General features: G+C 42.1%; 1 protein-coding gene across 5 annotated transcripts in view; it reads left to right on the top strand.

Moving 5' to 3' along the window:
• phkb (phosphorylase kinase, beta) overlaps window positions 1-21069 on the top strand; it is a 270585-nt gene that overhangs the window by 162634 nt on the left and 86882 nt on the right. For all 5 annotated transcript variants that reach the window (XM_078544342.1, XM_078544340.1, XM_078544341.1 and 2 more), the window contains one exon: window positions 3468-3562. In XM_078544342.1, coding sequence (XP_078400468.1) covers window positions 3468-3562 — 95 coding nt within the window. The remainder of the gene's footprint in view (window positions 1-3467; window positions 3563-21069) is intronic.

Raw genomic sequence — 21069 nt, 5'->3', positions numbered from 1 at the left:
CCTCATCTCAGGAGTTCAGCTCTTTTGTCTATCTTTGAACCAAGGCTGTAATGAAGTCAGGAGCTGAGTGGCCCTGGCTGAACCCAAACCTGGGGTCAGTGAGTAGGTTATTGCGAAGCAAGTGCCACTTGACAGCACTATTGATGACCCCTTCTATTACTTTACTGATGACGGAGAGTAGACTGATGGGGCGATAACTGGCCCGGTTGGATTTGTCCTGCTTTCTGTGTACAGGAAATACGTGGGCAATTTTCCACATAGCCGGGTAGATGCCAGTGTTGTAGCTGTACTGGAACAGCTTGGCTAGGGGAGCGGCAAGTTCTGGAGCACAAGTCTTTAGTACTATTGCCAGAATGCTGTCAGGGCCTATAGCCTTTGCACTATCTAGTGCCTTCAGCCATTCCTTGATATTATGTGGAGTGAAAGGAATTGGCTGAATGCATCTGTGATGCTGGGGAGAGGCCAAAATGGATCATCCACTCGGCGCTTCTGGCTCAAGATTGTAGCAAATGCTTCGGCATTAACTTTTGCACTAATGTGCTGGGATCCCCCATCGTTGATGATGGGGATACTTCTGGAGCCTCCTCCTCTAGTGAATTGTTCAGTTGTCCGCCATTCACGACTGGATGCGGCAGGATTACAGAGCTTAGATCTGATCTGTTGGTTTTGGGATTGCTTAGCTCTATCACCTGCTGCTTATGCTGTTTGGCACGCAAGTAGTCCTGTGTTATAGCTTCACAGGTTGACACCTCATGTTTAGGTATGCCTGGTGCTGCTCCTGGCATGCCCTCCTGCACTCTTCATTGAACCAGGGTTGCTACCTTGGCTTGCTGGTAATGGTAGAGTGGGGATATGCCAGGCCATGAGGTTACAGATTGTGTTTGAGTACAAATTCTGCTGCTGCTGATGGCCCACAGCACCTCATGGATGCCCAGTCTTGAGTTGCTAGATCTGTTTGAAATCTATCTCATTTAGCGCAGTGGTAGTGCCTCATAACATGATGGAGGGTATCCTCAATGTGAAGGCAGGACTTTGCCTTCACAAGAACTGTGTGGTGGTCACTCCTACTGATACTGTCATGGACAGATGCAGCAGGCAGGATGGTGAGGATGAGGTCAAGTATGTTTTCCCCTCTTATTGGTTCCCTCACCACCTGCCACAGACCCAGTCTAACAGCTGTGTCCTTTAGGATTCTGTCAGCAGTGCTGCTACTGAGCCACTCTTGGTGATGGACATTGAAGTCAGAGTACATTCTGCATCGCTGCCACCCTCAATGCTTCCTCCAAGTGGTGTTCAACATGGAGGAGCACTGATTCGTGGTAATCAGCAGGAGGTTTCCTTGCCCATGTTTGGCCCGATGCCATGAGTTGCCCGGAGTCAGTGTTGAGGACTCCCAGGGCAACTCCCTCCCGACTGTATACCACTGTGCCACCACCTCTGCTGGGTCTGTCCTGCCAATGGCAGGGATATCCAGGGATAGTGATGTCATAGAACCATACCTTACAGACAAGGTCAGGCTGTGAGAGAGCTCTCCCAATTTTAGCACTAGCCCCCGGTTGTTAGCAAGGGTTGAGTTTGCCGTTGTCTTTTCCGGTGCTGGGTGGTCTACCTGGTTTTATTCCTTTTTAGTGGTTTGATACAACTGAGCTAGGCCATTTCAGAGGGCATTTAAGAGTCAACCACACTGTGGGCCAGGTAATTTCCTTCCCTAACGGGAATCAGGTGAGTTTTTACATCAATTGACATTGGTTTCATGGACATCATTAGACTCTTAATTCCAGATTTTTATTGAATTCAAATTCCACCATTTGTCATGGTAGGACTTGAACCCGGGTCCACAGAACACCCCTCTGCGTTACTAGTCCAGCAACAATACCACTACGCCATCACCTCCCCCGTGACCTCATGAAAGCAATGCTTTACTGACTATAAAGCAAGTAAATTAGTCATTCACAGCAATCAATGTTGCTAAACAATTTGTTGAATTCTAGGACACTCACAGTCTCCAATAATTTGAGCAATTACGTAAACAAATGTCACATCTACGGAATTCTCTATGCTTTCAGGCCTTGATACATTTCTTATCTCTCTTTCGAATACATCCAACTCCTACCCCAACCAGTCAGTAGCAATAAGCAATTGAACTTAGTGCATGAATGTTGCATCACTTAGTAGGCCCAAATAAGAGGCGGAGGCAGGTCGTTGTGTAGTAGTATTGTCATTGAATGAGTAGTCCAGATACCCAGGAGACCTGGGAATCCTACCGTGGCAGATGGTAAACTTTGAATTCAATAAAAAATCTGGAATTAAAAAGTCTAATGATGGCCATGAAACCATTGTCAATTGATGTAAAAACTCATCTGGTTCACGAATGTCCTTTAGGGAAGGAAATCTGCTGTCCTTACCTGGTCTGGCCTACATGTGACTCCAGACCCACAGCAATGTGGTTAACTCTTAAATGCCCTCTGAAATGGCCTAACTAGCCATTCAGTTCTCAAGGGCAATTAGCGATGGGCAATAAGTGCTGGCCTAGCCAACGAAGCCCACATCCCACGAACAAATAAAAAAAGATTTAATCATTTTTATGAAAGCAAAATACTGGATGCTGGAAATCTGAAATAAAACAGAAAATGCTGGAAATACTCAGCAAGTAGGCAGCATCTGTGGAGAAAGAAAAAGAGTTAACATTTTGGGTAGATAATGACCTTCCATCATTCATTCTGATGAAAGGGCCATTGACCTGAAACGTTAACTCTATTTATTCTCTCCACAGAATCTGCAAACCTGGTTGAGTGTTTCCAGCTTTCTCTGTATTAATTGTTTTTATGTTGGTCCAAAAAGGAATTGACTTCTTTGAAAAACTCCAATGATGAGTGTTAAGAACTTAAACTGACCTGAAACCATTGGTAATTAATGTGAATTTTATCATTTTTGCAACTATGCTTTTAATAATAACAAATGCATGACACATTCTGGACAGCTTTGCTGTGAAATGCACTATCCAATAAGAAACTGGGAAACACAGGCTCAGATAGTGCAGAGTTCAAAACCACAGTCTGTGTTATATAATTTATTTCATCCAGGGAAACAGTATGTGCAATGTAGGTGGTATTCTCTCTCCTGTAGAATAAAGAGGGGAATTATCAATCACATTTGCCACTCTTGGTTATTATCTAGTGAAACTACTGGAAAGTGCATGTGCGATGTCACACAAGGATATGATTAGAATTGGCTGTGGTGCTCACCATAGCCAATTAATTTGTTAATCCTCATTGTCTGGTTTCATGTTAGTGACTGTCACTTATACCCAACAGTATTTACAAATGTCCACAAATATGTTCTGTGGCATAGGTTGGGTATTTTCAAAGCAATAAATCAATCGATGATTTCATGGATTAGTATGATATAATATTCTAGCTAAATTTTAGTTAACATCCAATTATTTTCTTATGTCTTATCCATCATAGTGGACGAACTGATCAGCCCCATGGATTTGGACCCTGCTAGGCGTTACGTTCCTCCAAAGGAACAGAGAAATATCAGCATGAGGTATTCAAACCAGGTTAGTTTTAAAGTCAATTTAGCCATTTTTAAAATTAATCCAACTGAAAAGCTGGGAAAGAAAATGAAATCTAAAATGGTAAGATTTGAAAAACCCTTGAGCTTTCTACAAAATAGTGTTCTGACCGTAACTATACTACTGCTATTGTGTTTTATAGTTTGGTGAAATGGCATATTAAAGACACCTGTTAAATTGTAGTTAATGTAACTGTGAGAAAATTACTAGGTGCTTTGTATCCAGAGTTATTTTATTTCAGCTAACTAGTTAAATGGCCTTTGTGAATAAATTTGTTTATGGAATGCATATAGTACTCATTTGATCATATTGTACGTTATGGGAGACGTAAAATATTTATATAATTGTGGCTAAATAATGGACAATCTCTCTTGGAGACCACAGTAAACTTGTTATTGACGGACAGGCACAGTGAGTTAAAAATGTCTTGAGAGTGTCATTCTGAACTGAAAGTTTTACAGTGAAGTAAAAGAAAGCGTGAGCTTGCATTTATATGTGGCTTTCACAGTCTTGTAGCGTTCCAAAGTGCTTGACAGCCAATTAAGTACTTTCTGTGGTCACTGTTGTAATGTTGGAAACAGAGCAGCCAATTTGTACACAGCAAGCACCAACAAAGGTAATGACTTGATAGCCTGTTTTATGATGTTGGCTGAGGGAGAACATCCCTCCTCTTCGAATAGTGCCATGCAATTTTTTGCGTACACCTGAAATGGCAGATGGGGCCTCAATATAATGTCTCCTCTGAAAGACGGTGCCTCTAATAGTGCAGTGGAAGCTCCTTAAGTACTACAATAAAATGTTAGGCCAGATTCTTTGCTCAAGCCTCTGGAATGTTTCTTGAATCCATAACCTTGACTCAGGCAAGAGTTCCACCACTGAGCTGCAGCTGACAGCTTTCTGAAAACCCTGTTGTTTAAAGCTACTTGTTTGAGGATTTTCTGAACTGAATCTGCAATATTATATTACCTTCTAACTATATTCATATATACTATGAGCAAGTATAATTTCTAATTTGGAAAAATTTGATGTGCAAATGACTTTTTGTCACAAGTTTAGGGTCATGCCTCCAATAATCTCCCGAATGCAGCAGTACCAATCAGTCCTGTGAGTGAGTGTCTTATGTTTAGGGATTTGTCCATGCTGCCCAATTCCTAGCCAAAAAGTACGATAATCCAGCGTGCACCAATCATCCACCCTTGCATATCCATATCTTTCACACATGTTCCTATGTGTGCCTCGCCAGTATTTTTGAAGGTAAACCAGAAAAACAGGTACAAAGATGAGGCCAGTCACAAATTGCAACCTCAGAGCAGGACAAGGACCACATTACCAGCGGTTGCGAAGCTGACCATAGCAATGAGCTATTGATATTTGAGTCCTTCCAGGCAGGAGCTAGAAATATTTGCAACATCTTGCAGTTTACCGCCCACTGTTGTGTAAGGGAGTTTACTAAGGCTCTCTATTCAACAGGCGCTAACTACTTTTCATCTTTTCATTCACTCTTTCCAAAGACCAGCAGATGGAGAGAGCAGGTATCTTTGCTAGAATTGCAGAATTCCCCACAGTGCAGATGCCATCAACTGTGCATAAATCGCTTTGCAGGTGTTGTACGTCAACTCTGCCATATACATGTGTGACCATACATACAAGTAACAGGTCAGTGCCCGGTATCCTGACAGTTGTCCCTGATGGCCCAGAAATGCTCCATGTTGACCTCCAAGGCCATCTGCAGCTTCCCCCACTGAAAGTCAGAAGCCTTCCACCAGCCAGGCAGCAGCCACTGAGGTAGTCCTGCATAGGAGCACTAGGACAGGAAAAGGCACACTGAAGTCAGGTACCAAGGGAGTGCACAAGGGTATGGAGCTGGATGAATAGGGAATTGGGGTTGTGATTAATGGCATTGCATTTGAATTATTTCTTCCTGGACAGCCCAGGCAGAAAGGGAATGTGTAGGCTGCTCCCTTCCTCTTACAGGAAAATGAGAAAAAGAAAGGACAAGCAAAATAGGAAAATTAAAGGACAAGAGAATGCAAATAGGATGCACTGAGTGAGCCTTAGTATGTGTTGATGTTAGTCTAGCTTGTTCTTTTATACTGCAATAGTAACCCTTTGAGGACGGCATTAATATTTCTGCAAACAAATTTCAGAAGGGAAAGTGTATGATTTTAAAACAATCAAAAAGAATGCAGTTAATACATGCTCTTTAATTCTATGAGCTTGCAAATTATCTTTGTAATGTTTGGCAGAAAGTACTAATATAGTGATTCAAAGTACTTTGTTTGCTAAAAATACTGCAGTGCCTAAAAGGATAATGTGGCTTTCTGGTCCTACTTATTTAAAATTTTGAAAATCATACTGAATAAGTTTGAGTCTTAGAAATATGTTGCAGGTTTCTGTTCAGCAGATCATCCTCACAAAAATCAGCTCAATCAGCATGAGGTTATTATAAAGTCAGATCATATTATCAGTATGTCAGTGTGAGAGTGCATGTCACGCCTGCGGCAAGCTAGAATAAATGAGCTGAATTGTAACTCCCAAAATTACTGGATTGGGTCAGGGTCAGAGGTTAAAATTCAAAAACCTGAACAGGAACCCAATCTGCCTCGAAGCTGTCTACTTCTGGTTTTAACAGAGGGAGGACAAGGGGTGGACAACCAATCTGCCTGCCAGAGGTTGTTGGTCATTTAAATATTATAATGAACTTGTCTGTCTTCAATAGTCATTCTATTTTAAACTCATGATAACAAGGAATCTCAGCTGTTGGGAAAACTGGCACCTGAAGGGACATGAGAAGGGGCTGAGCCCATGAGTTGATTGCCTTTACAGAACTGTTTGTGGGTCAGGAGAAACAGGAGTATTTGCTGCTGGCCCAACAAGTTGCCCAGTTAAACCAGACCCCTCAGCCCCCTGCCCTCGGCAGCACACTGCGATCTGTCTGCCTGACCCCCACCACTGGACTTCCTTCATCCTGTACATCCACCCTGATCGAGGGCCCTGACTATTGTCGCCAGACTCCCATCACCCCCAACATCCCCTCTTCTACCACCCCCCCCGCAATCTCCCGTGATCGGTATTCCCTCCACAGACTCCCACTACATCTGCCTGCTTCCCTCAGTTGCAGCCTTGTGGTGTAGGCTTCCTTGCACAACGGGCCTCTAACCTGCCAATCAGTCTGCCTGTGTTTGGGAATCTGACAGAAAAATGTTTAAAAGAAGCCCTGTATTTAAACTGCAGGGCAGTGCAGTGGCATAGTGATAATGTCACTCAATTAGTAACCCAGAGCTCATGCTCAAATCCCTCCATGGCGGCTGGTGGGATTTAAATTCAATTAATTAATAAATCTGGAATTAAAAGCTAGTCCCAGTAATGGTAATCTTGAAACTATCATCAGTTATCAAAAAAAAACAATATGGTTTAGTCACTGATACGTCTCATTAATGTCCTTTCGGGAAGGAAATCTGCCGTCCTTACCTGGTCTGGCCTAGATGTGACTCCAGACCCACAATAATGTTGTTGATTCTTAAATGCCCTCTGAATTTGCCTAGCAAGCCACTCAGTACCAAACCGCTACAAAGTCAAAATGAAATGAGACCAGACAGACCACCCAGCATAAACCTAGGTACCAGAAATGATAATGGCACACCCAGCCCTGTCCATTCTGCAAAATGACCGTATTAACATCTGGGGCCTTGTGCCAAAATTGGGAGAGCTGTCCCACATGACGAGTCAAGCAACAGCCTGACATAGTCATACTCACCTAATCATACCTTACAGACCAAGTTCATCCAACTCCTGGCCCGCAGGCCAGATCCGGCCCGATCTTTCTATCCCAGCCTGCCAACCCAATGTTCAAAAGGCCGGTAAGTGAAGTTGAAGATTCTTCAAGGAGTTGCTGCTCTAGTCACAGGCTGTTTTTCCTCCCGCATTTGCTGCTGATAGGCTCACTAGACAGAGAGAGAGCGTGTATGTCTGTGAGAGATAGAGAGTGTGTGTGTCTGTGAGAGATAGAGACAGAATGTGTGTGTCTGTGAGAGATGGAGAGAGTGTGTGTCTGAGAGAAATGGGGAGAGTGTGTGTCAGTGAGTGAGAGATAGAGAGTGTGTGTGCCTATGAGAGACTGTGTGTGTCTGTGATTGAGAGCAAGGGTGTGTGTGAGAGAGAAAGAGGGCAGAATTTTCTGCTCGTCAGGCAGGAGTGCGCCTGACTCGAATGAGCGTAATGACGTGCGATGACGTCGGGCAAGTGTCCCAATGTCATCATGCACTCGCGTGATATTTTAGTCGGCAGGCTTGCGCAGGAGTTGAAGCCGCACCCGCCATTAATTAAGAGGCCACTTAAGACCCTTAAGAACCCAATTGACACCAATTTAACATCGCCTGTGTGATTCTTCGCTCGTCGCACAGGCAAAATGGGCAGGCAGGCAGCCCACAATTTGCAAAACCTCATCCATGGGTGGGATAAAAAGGGCCAGCAGCATTGCCAGTGTGAGTAGTGAGGAACTTTGAAGATAATTTGCTGCTGCTGGCTTATCAGTACTTGGCAGCTTCATCTCTGTGGCTTCATTCTTAGCATTTCCAGACTTCATTTCAGGGCTCCTTTGTGCCTCATAGATTTTTCTTTTCCCACCTATTTCCATTATTTTTAAATGTATTCCACCCATGGTTTATTTCACCCCACCCCCACAAGAGCTACCTTGCTCGTCCTGCTCTCCAATCTTAATTAGCACATTCTTTTAGATAATATCACCACCTTCAACACCTCTTTGTTCTTTTGTCTGTGACATCTTTTAGTTATCTGCTCCTATCACTGCTTGCTTGTCCCAACAACCCCCTCCCCCCTTCTTCCCCCTTAAACCAGCTTATATTTCACCCCTTTCCTATTTCTACTTAGTTCTGTTGAAGGGTCATGAGGACTCGAAACGTCAACTTTGTTCTTCTCCGCCGTTGCTGCCAGACCTGCTGAGTTTTTCTCGGATCGGCCATGATCTTATTGAATGGCAGATCAGGGTTGAGGGACCAAATGACCTCCTCTTGCCCTTATTTCTTATTTTCCCATGAATTCTGAGAGGGCATGAGGGGAGATTGGAGAAAACTAGAGGAAGTTGCGAGTTCAGGGTTAGGGCAGCGGAGAATTTCAGAAGAAGTTTGGCCTGGTGGGCTAGCGGAGGGGAGGAATACAACAGAGGCAGCTGAGCGGATCGCCATGATCTTAGTGACGAAGCAGTTCATGAGCTCTTTGCACTTATTGTTGTAGGTGACGATGGAGGAGACAGTGGAGAGAGGTTTAACAAGATGGGTTGTAGTAGAGAAATGAACTTGGTTGTTATCTTTGCATTTCATGATGACCCTGGAGCAGTAAGCAGTTTCAGCAAATGAGAGCAGGACCCGATTGTGCTTTATGTCTCCAGTCAGATCTGGTGGTGGATGGCTAAACCAGTTGTCTGTCACATCCTTTTAAGTCTGTGTCCCTTGGACTTAAGGGAGCAGAAGGGCCGTGCCACAGGGAAGAAACATTCTTGCACCTGGTTGTATTTTAGCCATTATTACCTCATTAAATTTATTAATAAAACTAAAAAAGTTCATCTAAGGCTAATACCTATCATGCTTTACTAGTTGATGAGCTCCAAGCAAAAATTACCACCATCTGCTTTGTATTCTATCTATAATCCATTCTGTGACATGTTCCTCAAATTCATATTCTCTTTTAGTCTCAACAGGTGTGTTTGAAGAACATAATTAATTAATTCATTTTGATTTTTAAAATATTGGAGAGATTCACTTGAAACCACCTGGAGCTCTCTTGATAGCTGTCTGTTCAGAACCCCTGATTGCCTTGAGCAGTTCATGAGGAAAAGGTGGAAAAGATGCTTTCCCATTTCTTGGTACTCTGGTACATAGCACATGTGCTGTTATACTCAAGTGGCAGAGTATGGGTTAACCTTTTGTGGCCTAGTTCTCAGTGCATGTTCTTCTTTCACAGATTAGACAGTTCATTTGTGAAAAGTCTTTAGAAGTGGTTTTATGCATATATTTGTCTCAGCAAAATACACTGTTTTGGCCGGTAAATTGATTGCTTCCTCATAAAATATGCAGCATTTTTTTGTGATTTTGGGTGATAACTCAGCTTAATTCCACTCATTGTGGGCTATCCCCTTCCCTGGATCAGCTACTTAACCCCTGTGGTTTGGAGGTCTACTCTTGATAACAATGTACACTTTACTTGCATTACAAGCAAAACTTTTATTAACCTAAATTCCTGAGCATATTAATTGATATCAAAGTAAAAATACTGATACAAATTTCTGCTAATGTATACTCACAATCTGGTTGCTTGGTTTCTTGAGAGACAGACAAGATTGTGTGGTCAAACCGTCCTGTTCTATAACTCACGTTAATAGCTGACCAGGTGACCCCCTCTTTCGACTGCAACCACGAGTCTCCTGCACATCTGTCAGACCTGCATTTGCAATGATGTTGTTTTCTCATTAGCACAGTACTTTCAGCCTTAAATTACCCCCCAGTGAGATGATGGGTACTTGGGGTCATTGCATCTGCTCGCCTCCTGATTGTAGCATTCAAACCAGGCTGGGCTGGTCCTTTGTTCCAGGGTTCTGAGTGTGTAGGTGCAATTTGACTTGTTTCTGCCTACATGTCTGGACATGTTCTCTCTCTTCTGGTCATTGTCTGTCCACAATCTCTTCCCATCAGCTCTCGGTCCAACAAGCAACCTCCTCCGGAGGTCCCCAGCATCACAGATGCCATTCTTCAGCCAATTTGACTCGCTCCACTTGATATCAAGAAACTGCTGAAGGTACTGGATACTGCAAAGCCTATGGGCCCTGACAAAATTCCATCAATAGTACTGAAGACTTGTGCTCCAGAACTTGCCACGCCCCTAGCCAAGCTGCTCCAGTACAGCTACAACACTGGCATCTACCCGGCTATGTGTAAAAATGCCCAGGTATGTCCTGTACACAAAAAGCAGGACAAATCCAACCCGGCCAATTACTGCACCATCAGTCTACTCTCCATCATCAGTAAAGTAATGAAAAGGGTCAGCAACAATGCTATCAAGCGGCATTTGCATAGCAATAACCTGCTCACTGACGCCCAGTTTGGGTTCCACCAGAGCCATTCAGCTCCTAACTTCATTATAGCCTTGGTTCAGACATGGACAAAAGAGCTGAACTCCCGAGGTGATGTGAGAGTGACTGCCCTTGACATCAAGGCAGCATTTGACAGAGTGTGGCATCAAGCAGCCCTAGCAAAACTGGAGTCAATGGGAATCAGGGGAAAATCTCTCTGCTGGTTTGAGTCATACCTAGCACAAAGGAAGATGGTTGTGGTTGTTGGAAGTCAGTCATCTCAGCTCCAGGACATCACTGCAGGAGTTCCTCAGGGTAATGTCCCAGGCCCAACCATCTTCAGCTGCTTCATCAATGACCTTCCTTCCATCATAAGGTCAGAAGTGGGGATGTTCGCTGATGATTGCACAATGTTCAGCACCATTCGCAACTCCTCAGATACTGAAGCAGTCCATGTCCAAATGCTGCAAGACCTGGACAATATCCAGGCTTGGGCTGACAAATGGCAAACAACATGCACGCCACCCAAGTGTCAGGCGACCATCTCCAACAAGAGAGAATCCAATCATTGGCCCTTGGTGTTCAATGGCATTACCATCACTGAATCCACCACTGTCAACCTCCTGGGGGATACCATTGACCAGAAACTGAACTGGACTAGCCATATAACTGTGGCTACAAGAGCAAGTCAAAGGCTAGGAATCATGCGACGAGTAATTCACCTCCTGACTCCCCAAAGCCTGTCCAACATCTACAAGGCACAAGTCGGGATTGTGATGGAACACTCCCCACTTGCCCAGATGAGTGCAGCTCCCACAACAATTAAGAAACATGACACTGTCCAGGACAAAGCAGCCCGCTTGATTGGCACCACATCCACAAAATTCACTCCCTCCACCACTGTCGCACAGTAGCAGCAGTGTGTACCACCTACAAGATGCACTGCAGGAATTCACCAAGGCTCCTTCGCCAGCACCTTCCAAACCCATTACCACTACCATCTGGAAGGACAAGGGCAGTAGATCGATTGGAACACCACCACCTGGAAGTTCCCCTCCAAATTACACACCATCCTGACTTGGAAATATATCGTCATTCCTTCACTGTCACTGGGTCAAAATCCTGGAAGTCCCTGACAGCACTGTGGGTGTACCCACATGCAGCGGTTCAAGAAGGCAGCTCACCACCACCTTCTCAAGAGCAACTAGGTATGGGCATTAAATGCTGGCCCAGCCAGAGAAACCCACATCCCATGAATGAATAAAAAAAAGCATTTTGTGTTGTACTAAAAATCCATTGTTCAATCTCCAATACTACGTTTGGTATGACTTCTATAAAGAAAACCAGTACACAAATCATTTCAAAAATGTGGATCAAAGGAACAAACTATAAAAATATCAATCTCAAAATATCAATGCCTGTAATTGCTGGGCAAGTTCCATTCTGACAATTTAATTGTAATCTTGGTCTGTCTATATATTACAAAAGTCAGTGCTTAAGTTACAGATGTTGTTTTCTTCATTTACTGACAACTAAACCACACTATCTGCTGCTTATCAACAATATATAGCTTGCTGTTGCCAGGCTGAACAATTTCGTGCCCACATCACCTGCTTTCCCATTATCCAATTGAAATTCATCACGTATACACCCACCAGCCTGTTTGACATGCAACTCATTTCTTTTTCTAAGATTCCTGCTCCCATCCATTATTTTGATGAGTAATTATTTCTTTTACCAAACTATCTATTTACCTTTGTCTCATTATATTTTACTGATGATAGCTTCTAGACCCATTTAAGCAGCACAACATAGAGCCAATTCTGCAGTGACCAGGGTTTCCTGATCTCTTGAAAGCAAATGTAATCTGCTGTCTTGCAAGATTGAGAAGTTCTACAGCTGGGGCACTTTGTTATTAATCTTAGTGATATTATGTTAACGCATTGGAAGAAAGCCGTCATTGGAAGGCACTTATTCACTGAACAGATGAGTGGAAGTGAGAACTTTCTTAACTCAGGGAACAATTGCTGGTAGGTGTCTTCACATCTTCCCTAAATGTTTTGAAAAGATGACCTAAATTCTGCACATCTTAATATTCTGTGGTGGAGGTCACTGCTGCTCTCCATTTGATGTATGCATCATTTGAGCAAGAGGCAGGAGTGGTGGTAAGAAATCAAATACACTTTCTAAACTGTTCCTTTGTGACATTATCAAAATCAAGTACAGGAAAGACCGTATTAATATTAAGGTTCATGAATTTTTTCAAGGTTGGGAGTTGATTCCATTGGTTATAGTTTTAGAGTGATACTTCTCATTGTGAATCATTACATCTGTGCACAAGTTATGCAGCAATGCATAGTTTAACATATTTGAGGGAAACAACATTCCTCTTTTTTCCACAGTAAATGTAACTTCAAAAACTGGTCCAGTCGATAAACAGTCAAATGTTAAGTATATGTATGCAGTGAGCATTCATCAGCATTGAATACCTACATTTCTCGAGTTTGAATGCCCTGGAGAAGCTTTTAGTTTACCTGCAATACAGCAATAGTAGTAAAAGTATGATATTTAGGAGAGTTTTTTTTTGCTAAACTCCCATGGTAAGACTTCAATAAAAACATTAGGACCTTAAAAACATACTATGATAGGGAGACAAATGAAAAGGTGAAAAATTGCATTTTGTTTGTTAGTTACCTTCAGATAAAACATAGGGAAGAGTGAAGTAGATGTTGACCTTGCACGGCATATATGTGAGAGAGGTGAAAACTGTTAAGATGCAGATTAAACAAGGAAACAACAGTACACTCGAACATAAAGGAATTGGAAAAGATAGGAATGGATATAAAGCAGCGGGGATGGTGATAAGCAATCAGAAGCGAGTTAAAAATAACTGAATGGAAAGCAAATAAAACACAAATTAGGTGATATGAAGTGCGCGTAAGAACAAGTGATCTAGGAAAATAATCTACTCAAATGGTTAGATTGATGGTTTCTACTGCGTTTTGATGAAAAACATTAGAAAAGTGATCACTAATGAAGTAAGGTAGGTGATCATGTACCAGTAAACCTTGCTCAAATTCCTGTTTTCAAGGTGTTGTTTGATTGTTTATAAATGAATCAGCAAAATATGTTGCTGGAAGTGCAGACAGTTTCTTAGTGACGTAGAAATAGTTTCTGCTGGTTCAAGGAATAGGAAGCTGTATGAAAAACCGTGGACTCTATAGCATGATATGATCCATCTTTATAAATAAATATTTTCTTGAGCTGATCTAAGTTGTAGCTTTAGCAGAATTTGTATCTTTAAGTGTTAAGCAGTATCTTGTAAGGTAGTCTATCTTCAGTATGAAGTCATGTAATATGACTTTAACTCAATATTTTGCCATGTCTAAGAGTGAAACCAAGGATATAATCTTAATCTTTAAAAATATTTTCTGAGCCTTTTTTTATTGAATGTGGCGATTCGAAGAGCAGCAACTACACAGAAATATGATTTTCAAAGCATTTTTAATTTTCATATCTTAAAGTAATTAAAATATTATTATACTTTGTGTATGTTAGTTTTGTCGAAAATAGTTGAAACGTGCATATATACTTTCAATAAAGGAATTGTATATTGAATTGTTAGATAGTCCTAAATGTTAAAAAGAGAGCGAATAATGACAATGGATGAATTACAAGGACCAATGACAAAACTGAGGACTTGCAGGACAACTCAAATTTGTTTCAGGCTGGAATAAAAGCCCAGATTTTGCAGTCAGTGGCATAAGAAAAGCACTTGCCATTCATCATGCTTATAACTGCCTACAGACTTATTTCGGGCTTTTAAGCAGCCACATTCAGAATTTGAAGATCTTTTCCAATGAGGCGCTTTCTGTAGAGTGTCTGTAGCACGTGTAAGAAGACAAGCAATGGCATGGGTCTTCAGCAAATCAGATAGAAGAATCCTCACTGAGACATACAATGTCCAAGCCAGGAAGTATAAATTAGAATATTTAGTTCACTGTAAAACCATTTACAGAAAAAATAGAGGATGAGAGAAGTGAGAAAGAGAGAAGTGAGAATGAGAGAGAGAAACAGAAAGGAAAAGTAAAATAAGTTTTACTTTTTAAAAATCTACAATAATAATTAAATTCTGAAGGAATGGAACTCCACACTCATAAAATTTAATTTTCAGTGCCAGTGAGAGAGTTTGGCAACAATTAAGACTTAACACGTGGTTAAAATTTCACTTGCACCTGAATGCACCAGCCATAACTTTTCTGGCATGTTTCGTGCGTAATCAATGAGCAAGTACCCCAACTTCACACCTTTACATGGATTTTAATGCCAAGGCTATCAGTGAAGTACTGGTATAGTGCCGTCTGTAGAGGAGCAGTGCAAATCGGACAGCAGTTTCCAGATTTCTGTGTTTAACTGCACATGCGCAGACTCGGGAATTTGCAATCCAATTTACTCCAAATAACAGTAGGTGCTGATAGCCTCACTGCTGTTCTTAATGCACAATCTAGACCATTGAGTATAACTGTAGAAAGCAGTTTTATTTAATCAGTGCACAGGATCGATTCCTGGGCAGACAAGGATAAGACATGAAGTGAAGGAGAAAAAGGTAGTGATGTATTATGTATATATTTGTAAGTGAATTCTTGAGCTCAAATGGTGCATGTGATGAAAACTCAAAGTATAACCAACAGCATATGGCTAGTGACTTGTGCAGGATCCTTGTAAGGCTGTGCATTGTTTTTCAATAGTAAGGGATGCAATGTGGCCATAGGCTAATGAGTCAAATGATTTGTTATTGCTCAGAAACAGGCTTTTTCACTGCCTCTGGAATATTTTAAACAAAATCAAGTTATTCTGGCAACAAATTGAATTACTTGCAGTAAGGTAGAAATTCATAGCTGTTGTGCTGTGCCACTGTACTTGAGTTTGATTAAATACTGTGTACCAGAAGGGAATTGACTTTATACATAATTGAAAATTTTCTGCACATAACTAGATAGACAGCTTAGCTTTTGGTCCAGACTCCAAAACTGCAATTATGATTCATTTAAGCTAAATTAGGGAAAAACCAAAGTGCTGGAAATATGAAGCAACTGAAATTACAAAGACAGACTTGTGTTGGATAGAGCTTAAGATGGAGAAACTAGAACATGGTCTATGGGCTTGATAACTTTAGTGGCTGTTGTTCATGGCATTGCACATAGGGAGTCAAGACCAATGCAGCATTCAGGTAAGGTAGTTTAGAGCAATGGTGCATAAATGGACCCTGGTGGAGGACGTGAGAGAAAGATGAAAATGGAGGTGAAGGAAAGGGAGAAGAAATGAAAAACAGAAACTGGGGAAGATGAACATAGGAAAAGCGACAGAGACGAACAATGAAGTGGCATGGGGAAAGAGGATGTAAAAACAGTGCAACACCTCTTCAGAAATAGAGGGTTGGCCAGTAGACACTGCAAGGGCCGATTGCAGTGCAGTGTTTTTGTTTATGTCTGGCTCTGATTTTAGTGTTATGGGGAGGGGTGGATTCTGTGCCCTTCCCTTCTCCTGAATTTCTTGTAATATTGGGTAGTCATGTGAGATAGTGAGATACTTTTCCTTTCCTCAGTATCATAAATTTCTTATAGCGAGGTTTGTGCTGTTCCACAGCAGATGCAAAGCTTAGGATTGTAATGCCAAAGTATGATGACTGCAATACAAAGTCTGATGGTCACAACTGGTACTACAAGGAATATAACAAGTTTAGCCTTAAATTAGGGTTTACCTAAGCTTTTTCAATGAAACATGTGCGCCAAGCACTGAATTTAAGATAAAATTAGTCGATCACCTGTAGGCTTTTGTATCATTCATTGTGTTTCAAGGCCTTTACAGTGGAACATATACAAACGGAAGAAGCTTGACACCATCCAGGACGAAGCAGCCCACTTGATTGGCACCACATCCACAAACATTCACTCCCTCCACCACCGACGCACAGTGGCAGCAGTGTGTACCATCTACAAGATGCACTGCAGGAATTCACCAAGGCTTCTTCAACAGCAATTTCCAAACCCATGACCACTACCATCTAGAAGGGCAAGGGCAGCAGATAGATGGGAACACCACCACCTGGCAGTTCCCCTCCACACCACTCACCATCCTGACTTGGAAATATTTCGCTGCTCCTTCACTGTCGCTGGGTCAAAGTCCTGGAACTCCCTTCCAAACAGCACTGTGGGTGTACCAACACCACATGGACTGCAGCGGTTCAAGAAGGCAGCTCACCACCACCTTCTCAAGGGCAACAAGGGATGGGCAATAAATGCTGGCCCAGCCAGCAAAGCCCACATCCTGAGAATGAATTTTAAAAAATATTGGCTACAAAAGCGCTGTTAAATATTTGCAGCAATTAAGTTTTATCATTTTTAAACCTGCTTTGTGAAAATCAACACATTTATTTCAAAAATACATTTTCCATGCACTGTGTGTTTCAAATTTTGCTGAGCAGAAAATGTTAATGTGAAGAATTACTGTGTGCTGCAGAGGGGTTACTAATAAACTGGTATGTGTTAATTATAGTGGTGGGCACTGACAGCTGTTTCACAAGAGCATTTTACCTAATGGATTTTGGAATAAATGCTTCATGTTTCTAGCCACTGAACAGGCCAAAATATGATTATTTAATTGCTGTCGAAATGTTGATTACATCAAAGTAACTGATAATTTCAGATTTCAAATAGCTTGTTGGGATTAAGAACGGTAGTTTATATATAACGTTAAGACTTTGATGCAGTATATTTCAGTTTGTACAAGCTACTAGAAAGTATTTCCTCCCTTTCTCCTTTCTTGGGTTTTCTTATTCAACACAGAATAGCTAGGCAGAAATTTTGTTCTCAAGTGTCTGTTCATACCAACTTAGTGGGAGCTATAAAGTGGGGTGTGTGTACAGAACAAGCAACTCCTTCCCAATTTCATCATTGACCCACATTCTCAATCCCCTGCAGGAAAGCATCTAACCTCCACATGACATATCTTTGTAATTGTGCAGTATAATTGGTATTCAGTTGATAACTCACCGCGTAAGATTGAGTTGGTGAATCTGCATCCTATCATTTTGTGGCCCACTGGGTTGACCCATATATCATCACATTCATCTTGTAAATTTGGATAGTCATGCATGGATCTATATGAAGACAACATCTGCCTCTCTCGTTTCACTAATAATAGCCATTAAGTAGTATAGATTCCCCAGATATTTTGGTCAATGTATTCAAAGATTTTTGTCTCTATTGTGTGGTCCCAAATGGAATGAGTGGAATATTCAGTATTCAGTAATGTGCCAGTATATTTTGATTGATCACTCAGTCAGCTACGCTAACCCATGAAAAATCTCTTTCCTGCGGAAATATGTACTTTCCACTAGGTATGTAGCTGATCAGTTAATACTACAAAAAAAAATCAACATTTTACAATAATTACACCATTTCCTGTATTTGAGAATACTTTCTGATATACAATACAGGGGATGTCTGTTTTTTGGCTACTATTTTGATTTCAAACTTTTGTCACAAAATATTTTATCCATATAAATTATTTTGCATTACTGAATGAAATGTACGGCTAAGTAGAAATGATTTTGCACAAAAAGACATAACCACGTTGCATTAATCGAGGGCTTCAAATGATGCCACAAAACAATGAACATGTGGGGCAAAATTTCCTGAAATGGTGCAACTGGCAAGTTGCACCAAAATTGACACCAGTTATTACACTAATCTTATCGAAATTTCCTGTGTGCCTAATTTGATAATGCTGGAATTTATGAATGTCTTCATCCCTGCTACAAACTCCACTTCCTAACCATTGATCCCATCCCTTTCCCTGGCAACTCTCTGAGGCTGAGGCAGATTGTTCGCCTGGTGAGCTTCCAATCATACGTTCTGCACCATTACAAAGACCGCCTATTTCCACGTCTGTAATTTCGGCCGCCATCACCCCTGCCCCAGCTCATCTGCTGCTGAAATCCTCATTCATGCCTTGGTTAGCTCTAGATTTGACTAACTTAACGCATTCCTGGACGACCTCCCATGTTATACCCTCCATAAACTCCCTTCTTCTCTTTGGCTTTGCATCACTGCTGATGATTTACATGTATTGCTTATTTGTCATGAGTTCTCAAATAAGTTCCAATCTTCACTAGATACAGGGGAGGTACTGGAGGACTGGAGAAATGCAAACATAGTTCCATTGTTTAAAAAGGGATGAAAGGAAATGCCAAACAATTATAGGCCACTTAGTCTTACATCGGTGGTGAGCAAAATAGTAGAATCAATCCTGAGAGATAGGATTAACTGTCATGTGGAAAGCATGGACTAGTCAGGGATGGTCAGCATGGATTTGTTAAAGGAAGGTCTCGCCTCACAAATTTGATTGAATTCTTTGAGGAAGTGACAAGAAGGGTTGATGAAGGTAATGCAGTGGATGTTGTGTACATGGATTTTAGCAAGGCATTTGACAAGGTCCTACATGGCAATTGGTCAGGAAAGTAAAAGCCCATGGGATTCAGCGTATTGTGGCAAACTGGACAAAAGGTTGGCTTTGTAACAGGAAACAAAGGGTAATGGTCGATGGATGCCGTTGCACATGGAAAGTTGTCTCAAGTGGTGTTCCACAGGGCTCAGTGTTGGGACCCTTGCTGTTTGTGTTATATATTAACGATTTGGACGTGAACGTGGGGGGCACGATTGGGAAATTTGCAGATGACACAAAGATTGGCCGAGGAGTGGATAGTGTAGAGGATAACCATAATCTCCAAAACGATATAGATGGATTGGTGGAGTGGGTGCTAAAGTGGCAGATGGATTTTAACATAGAGAAGTATGAGGTCAAACAGTTACAGGGATTACACAATAAATGGGAATATAATAAGAGGGGTAGATGAAGTGAGAGATCTTGGCGTACAAATGCACAGGTCCCTGAAGGCAGCAGTTCAAGTGGACAAGGTTGTAAAGAAGACATATGGAATGCTCTCCTTCATTGGCAGAGGTATAGAATATAAAAGTAAGGATATAATGTTGGAATTGTATAAAACACTGGTGAGGCCACAACTGGAGTATTGTGTGCAGTTCTGGTCACCACATTACAGGAAGGACGTAATAGCTCTGGAGAGAGTGCAGAGGAGGTTTACAAGAATGTTGTCAGGGTTAGAAAAGTGTAACTACGAGGAGAGATTGGATAAGTTGGGGTTATTTTCCTTAGAACAAAGAAGGCTGAGAGGTGACTTGATTGGGGTATACAATATTATGAGGGGAATAGATAGAGTGGACAGGATAAAATTGTTTCCCTTGGTGAAGAATTCTAGAACCGGGGACATAGAGTCAAGATAAGTGGCAGAAGGTGTAGGGGGAACATGAGGAAGAACTTTTTCACGCAGAGGGTAGTGAGTGTCTGGAATTCGCTGCCTAAGTTGGTGGTAGAGGCAGAAACTCTAAACTCTTTTAAAAAGTACCTGGATCTGCACCTTAAGTGCTGTAAGCTGCAGAGCTATGGGCCACGTGCAGGAAGGTGGGATTAGAAAGGGCACCTGGGTGTCCTCAGGCTGGAATGGTCAAGATGGGCCAAATGGCCTCCTTCTGTGCTGTAACTTTTCTATAGTTCTATGGTTCTAAGAGTACAGTCCAATTTGAACAAGGCATTGTTGGTTGCAGTAGGAGCATTGTAGGTCATTGTGTGCTGATACAGGGGCTGTTGCCTCAGCTAACAAGATCTTTGCCTGAGCAAGTGAAATAAGAGCAACAAGGTTAACACACTAGGCAAGCTGCTGTCTCTTGGCTAATGCACCTTATCCGTTGGCAAGGACTGCCCAAGATGACGCTGTAGAAGATGATGTATGCTCTGCTGCAGGCCATTTGGGTCCATAGCACAAGAGGAGCAATAAAGATGTTGGATGTTCTCTTCTTCTTAGGGCACTAGATGAAGGTGGTGGGCACAAGGCTTCTTAGAAAGCACCTCCCAAACCCACGACCACTACCATCTAGAAGGACAAGGGCAGCAGACACCACCGCCTGGAAGTTCCCCTCCAAGCAACTCACCATCCTGATGTGGAAATATATTGCCATTCCTTCACTGTTGCTGGGTCTGAATCCTGGAACTCCCTTCCTAACAGCACTGTGGGTGCACCTACACCACATGGACTGCAACGGTTCAAGAAGGCAACTCACCACCGCCTTCTCAAGGGCAACTAGGGATGGGCAATAAATGCTGGCCCAGCCAGCGAAGCCCACATCCCGAGAATGAAGAAATTTTAAAAAGAGTATGTTCCAAGATGAATTCTAGGGTCCTTGGGGCTCATGCATAGCCAGAGATCCCTTTTTCAAAAACCAGCGGCAGCACATGAATCCTGCACTTGAGGAGGAGCAATTTTGGTTGCATT

The sequence above is a fragment of the Cetorhinus maximus genome, chromosome 6 (genome assembly GCF_964194155.1).
Source record: "Cetorhinus maximus chromosome 6, sCetMax3.hap1.1, whole genome shotgun sequence".
Classification (NCBI taxonomy): Eukaryota; Metazoa; Chordata; class Chondrichthyes; order Lamniformes; family Cetorhinidae; genus Cetorhinus; species Cetorhinus maximus.
The sequence above is the reverse complement of the archived record's forward strand: the minus strand, read 5'-3'. Positions and strand labels throughout refer to the sequence as shown.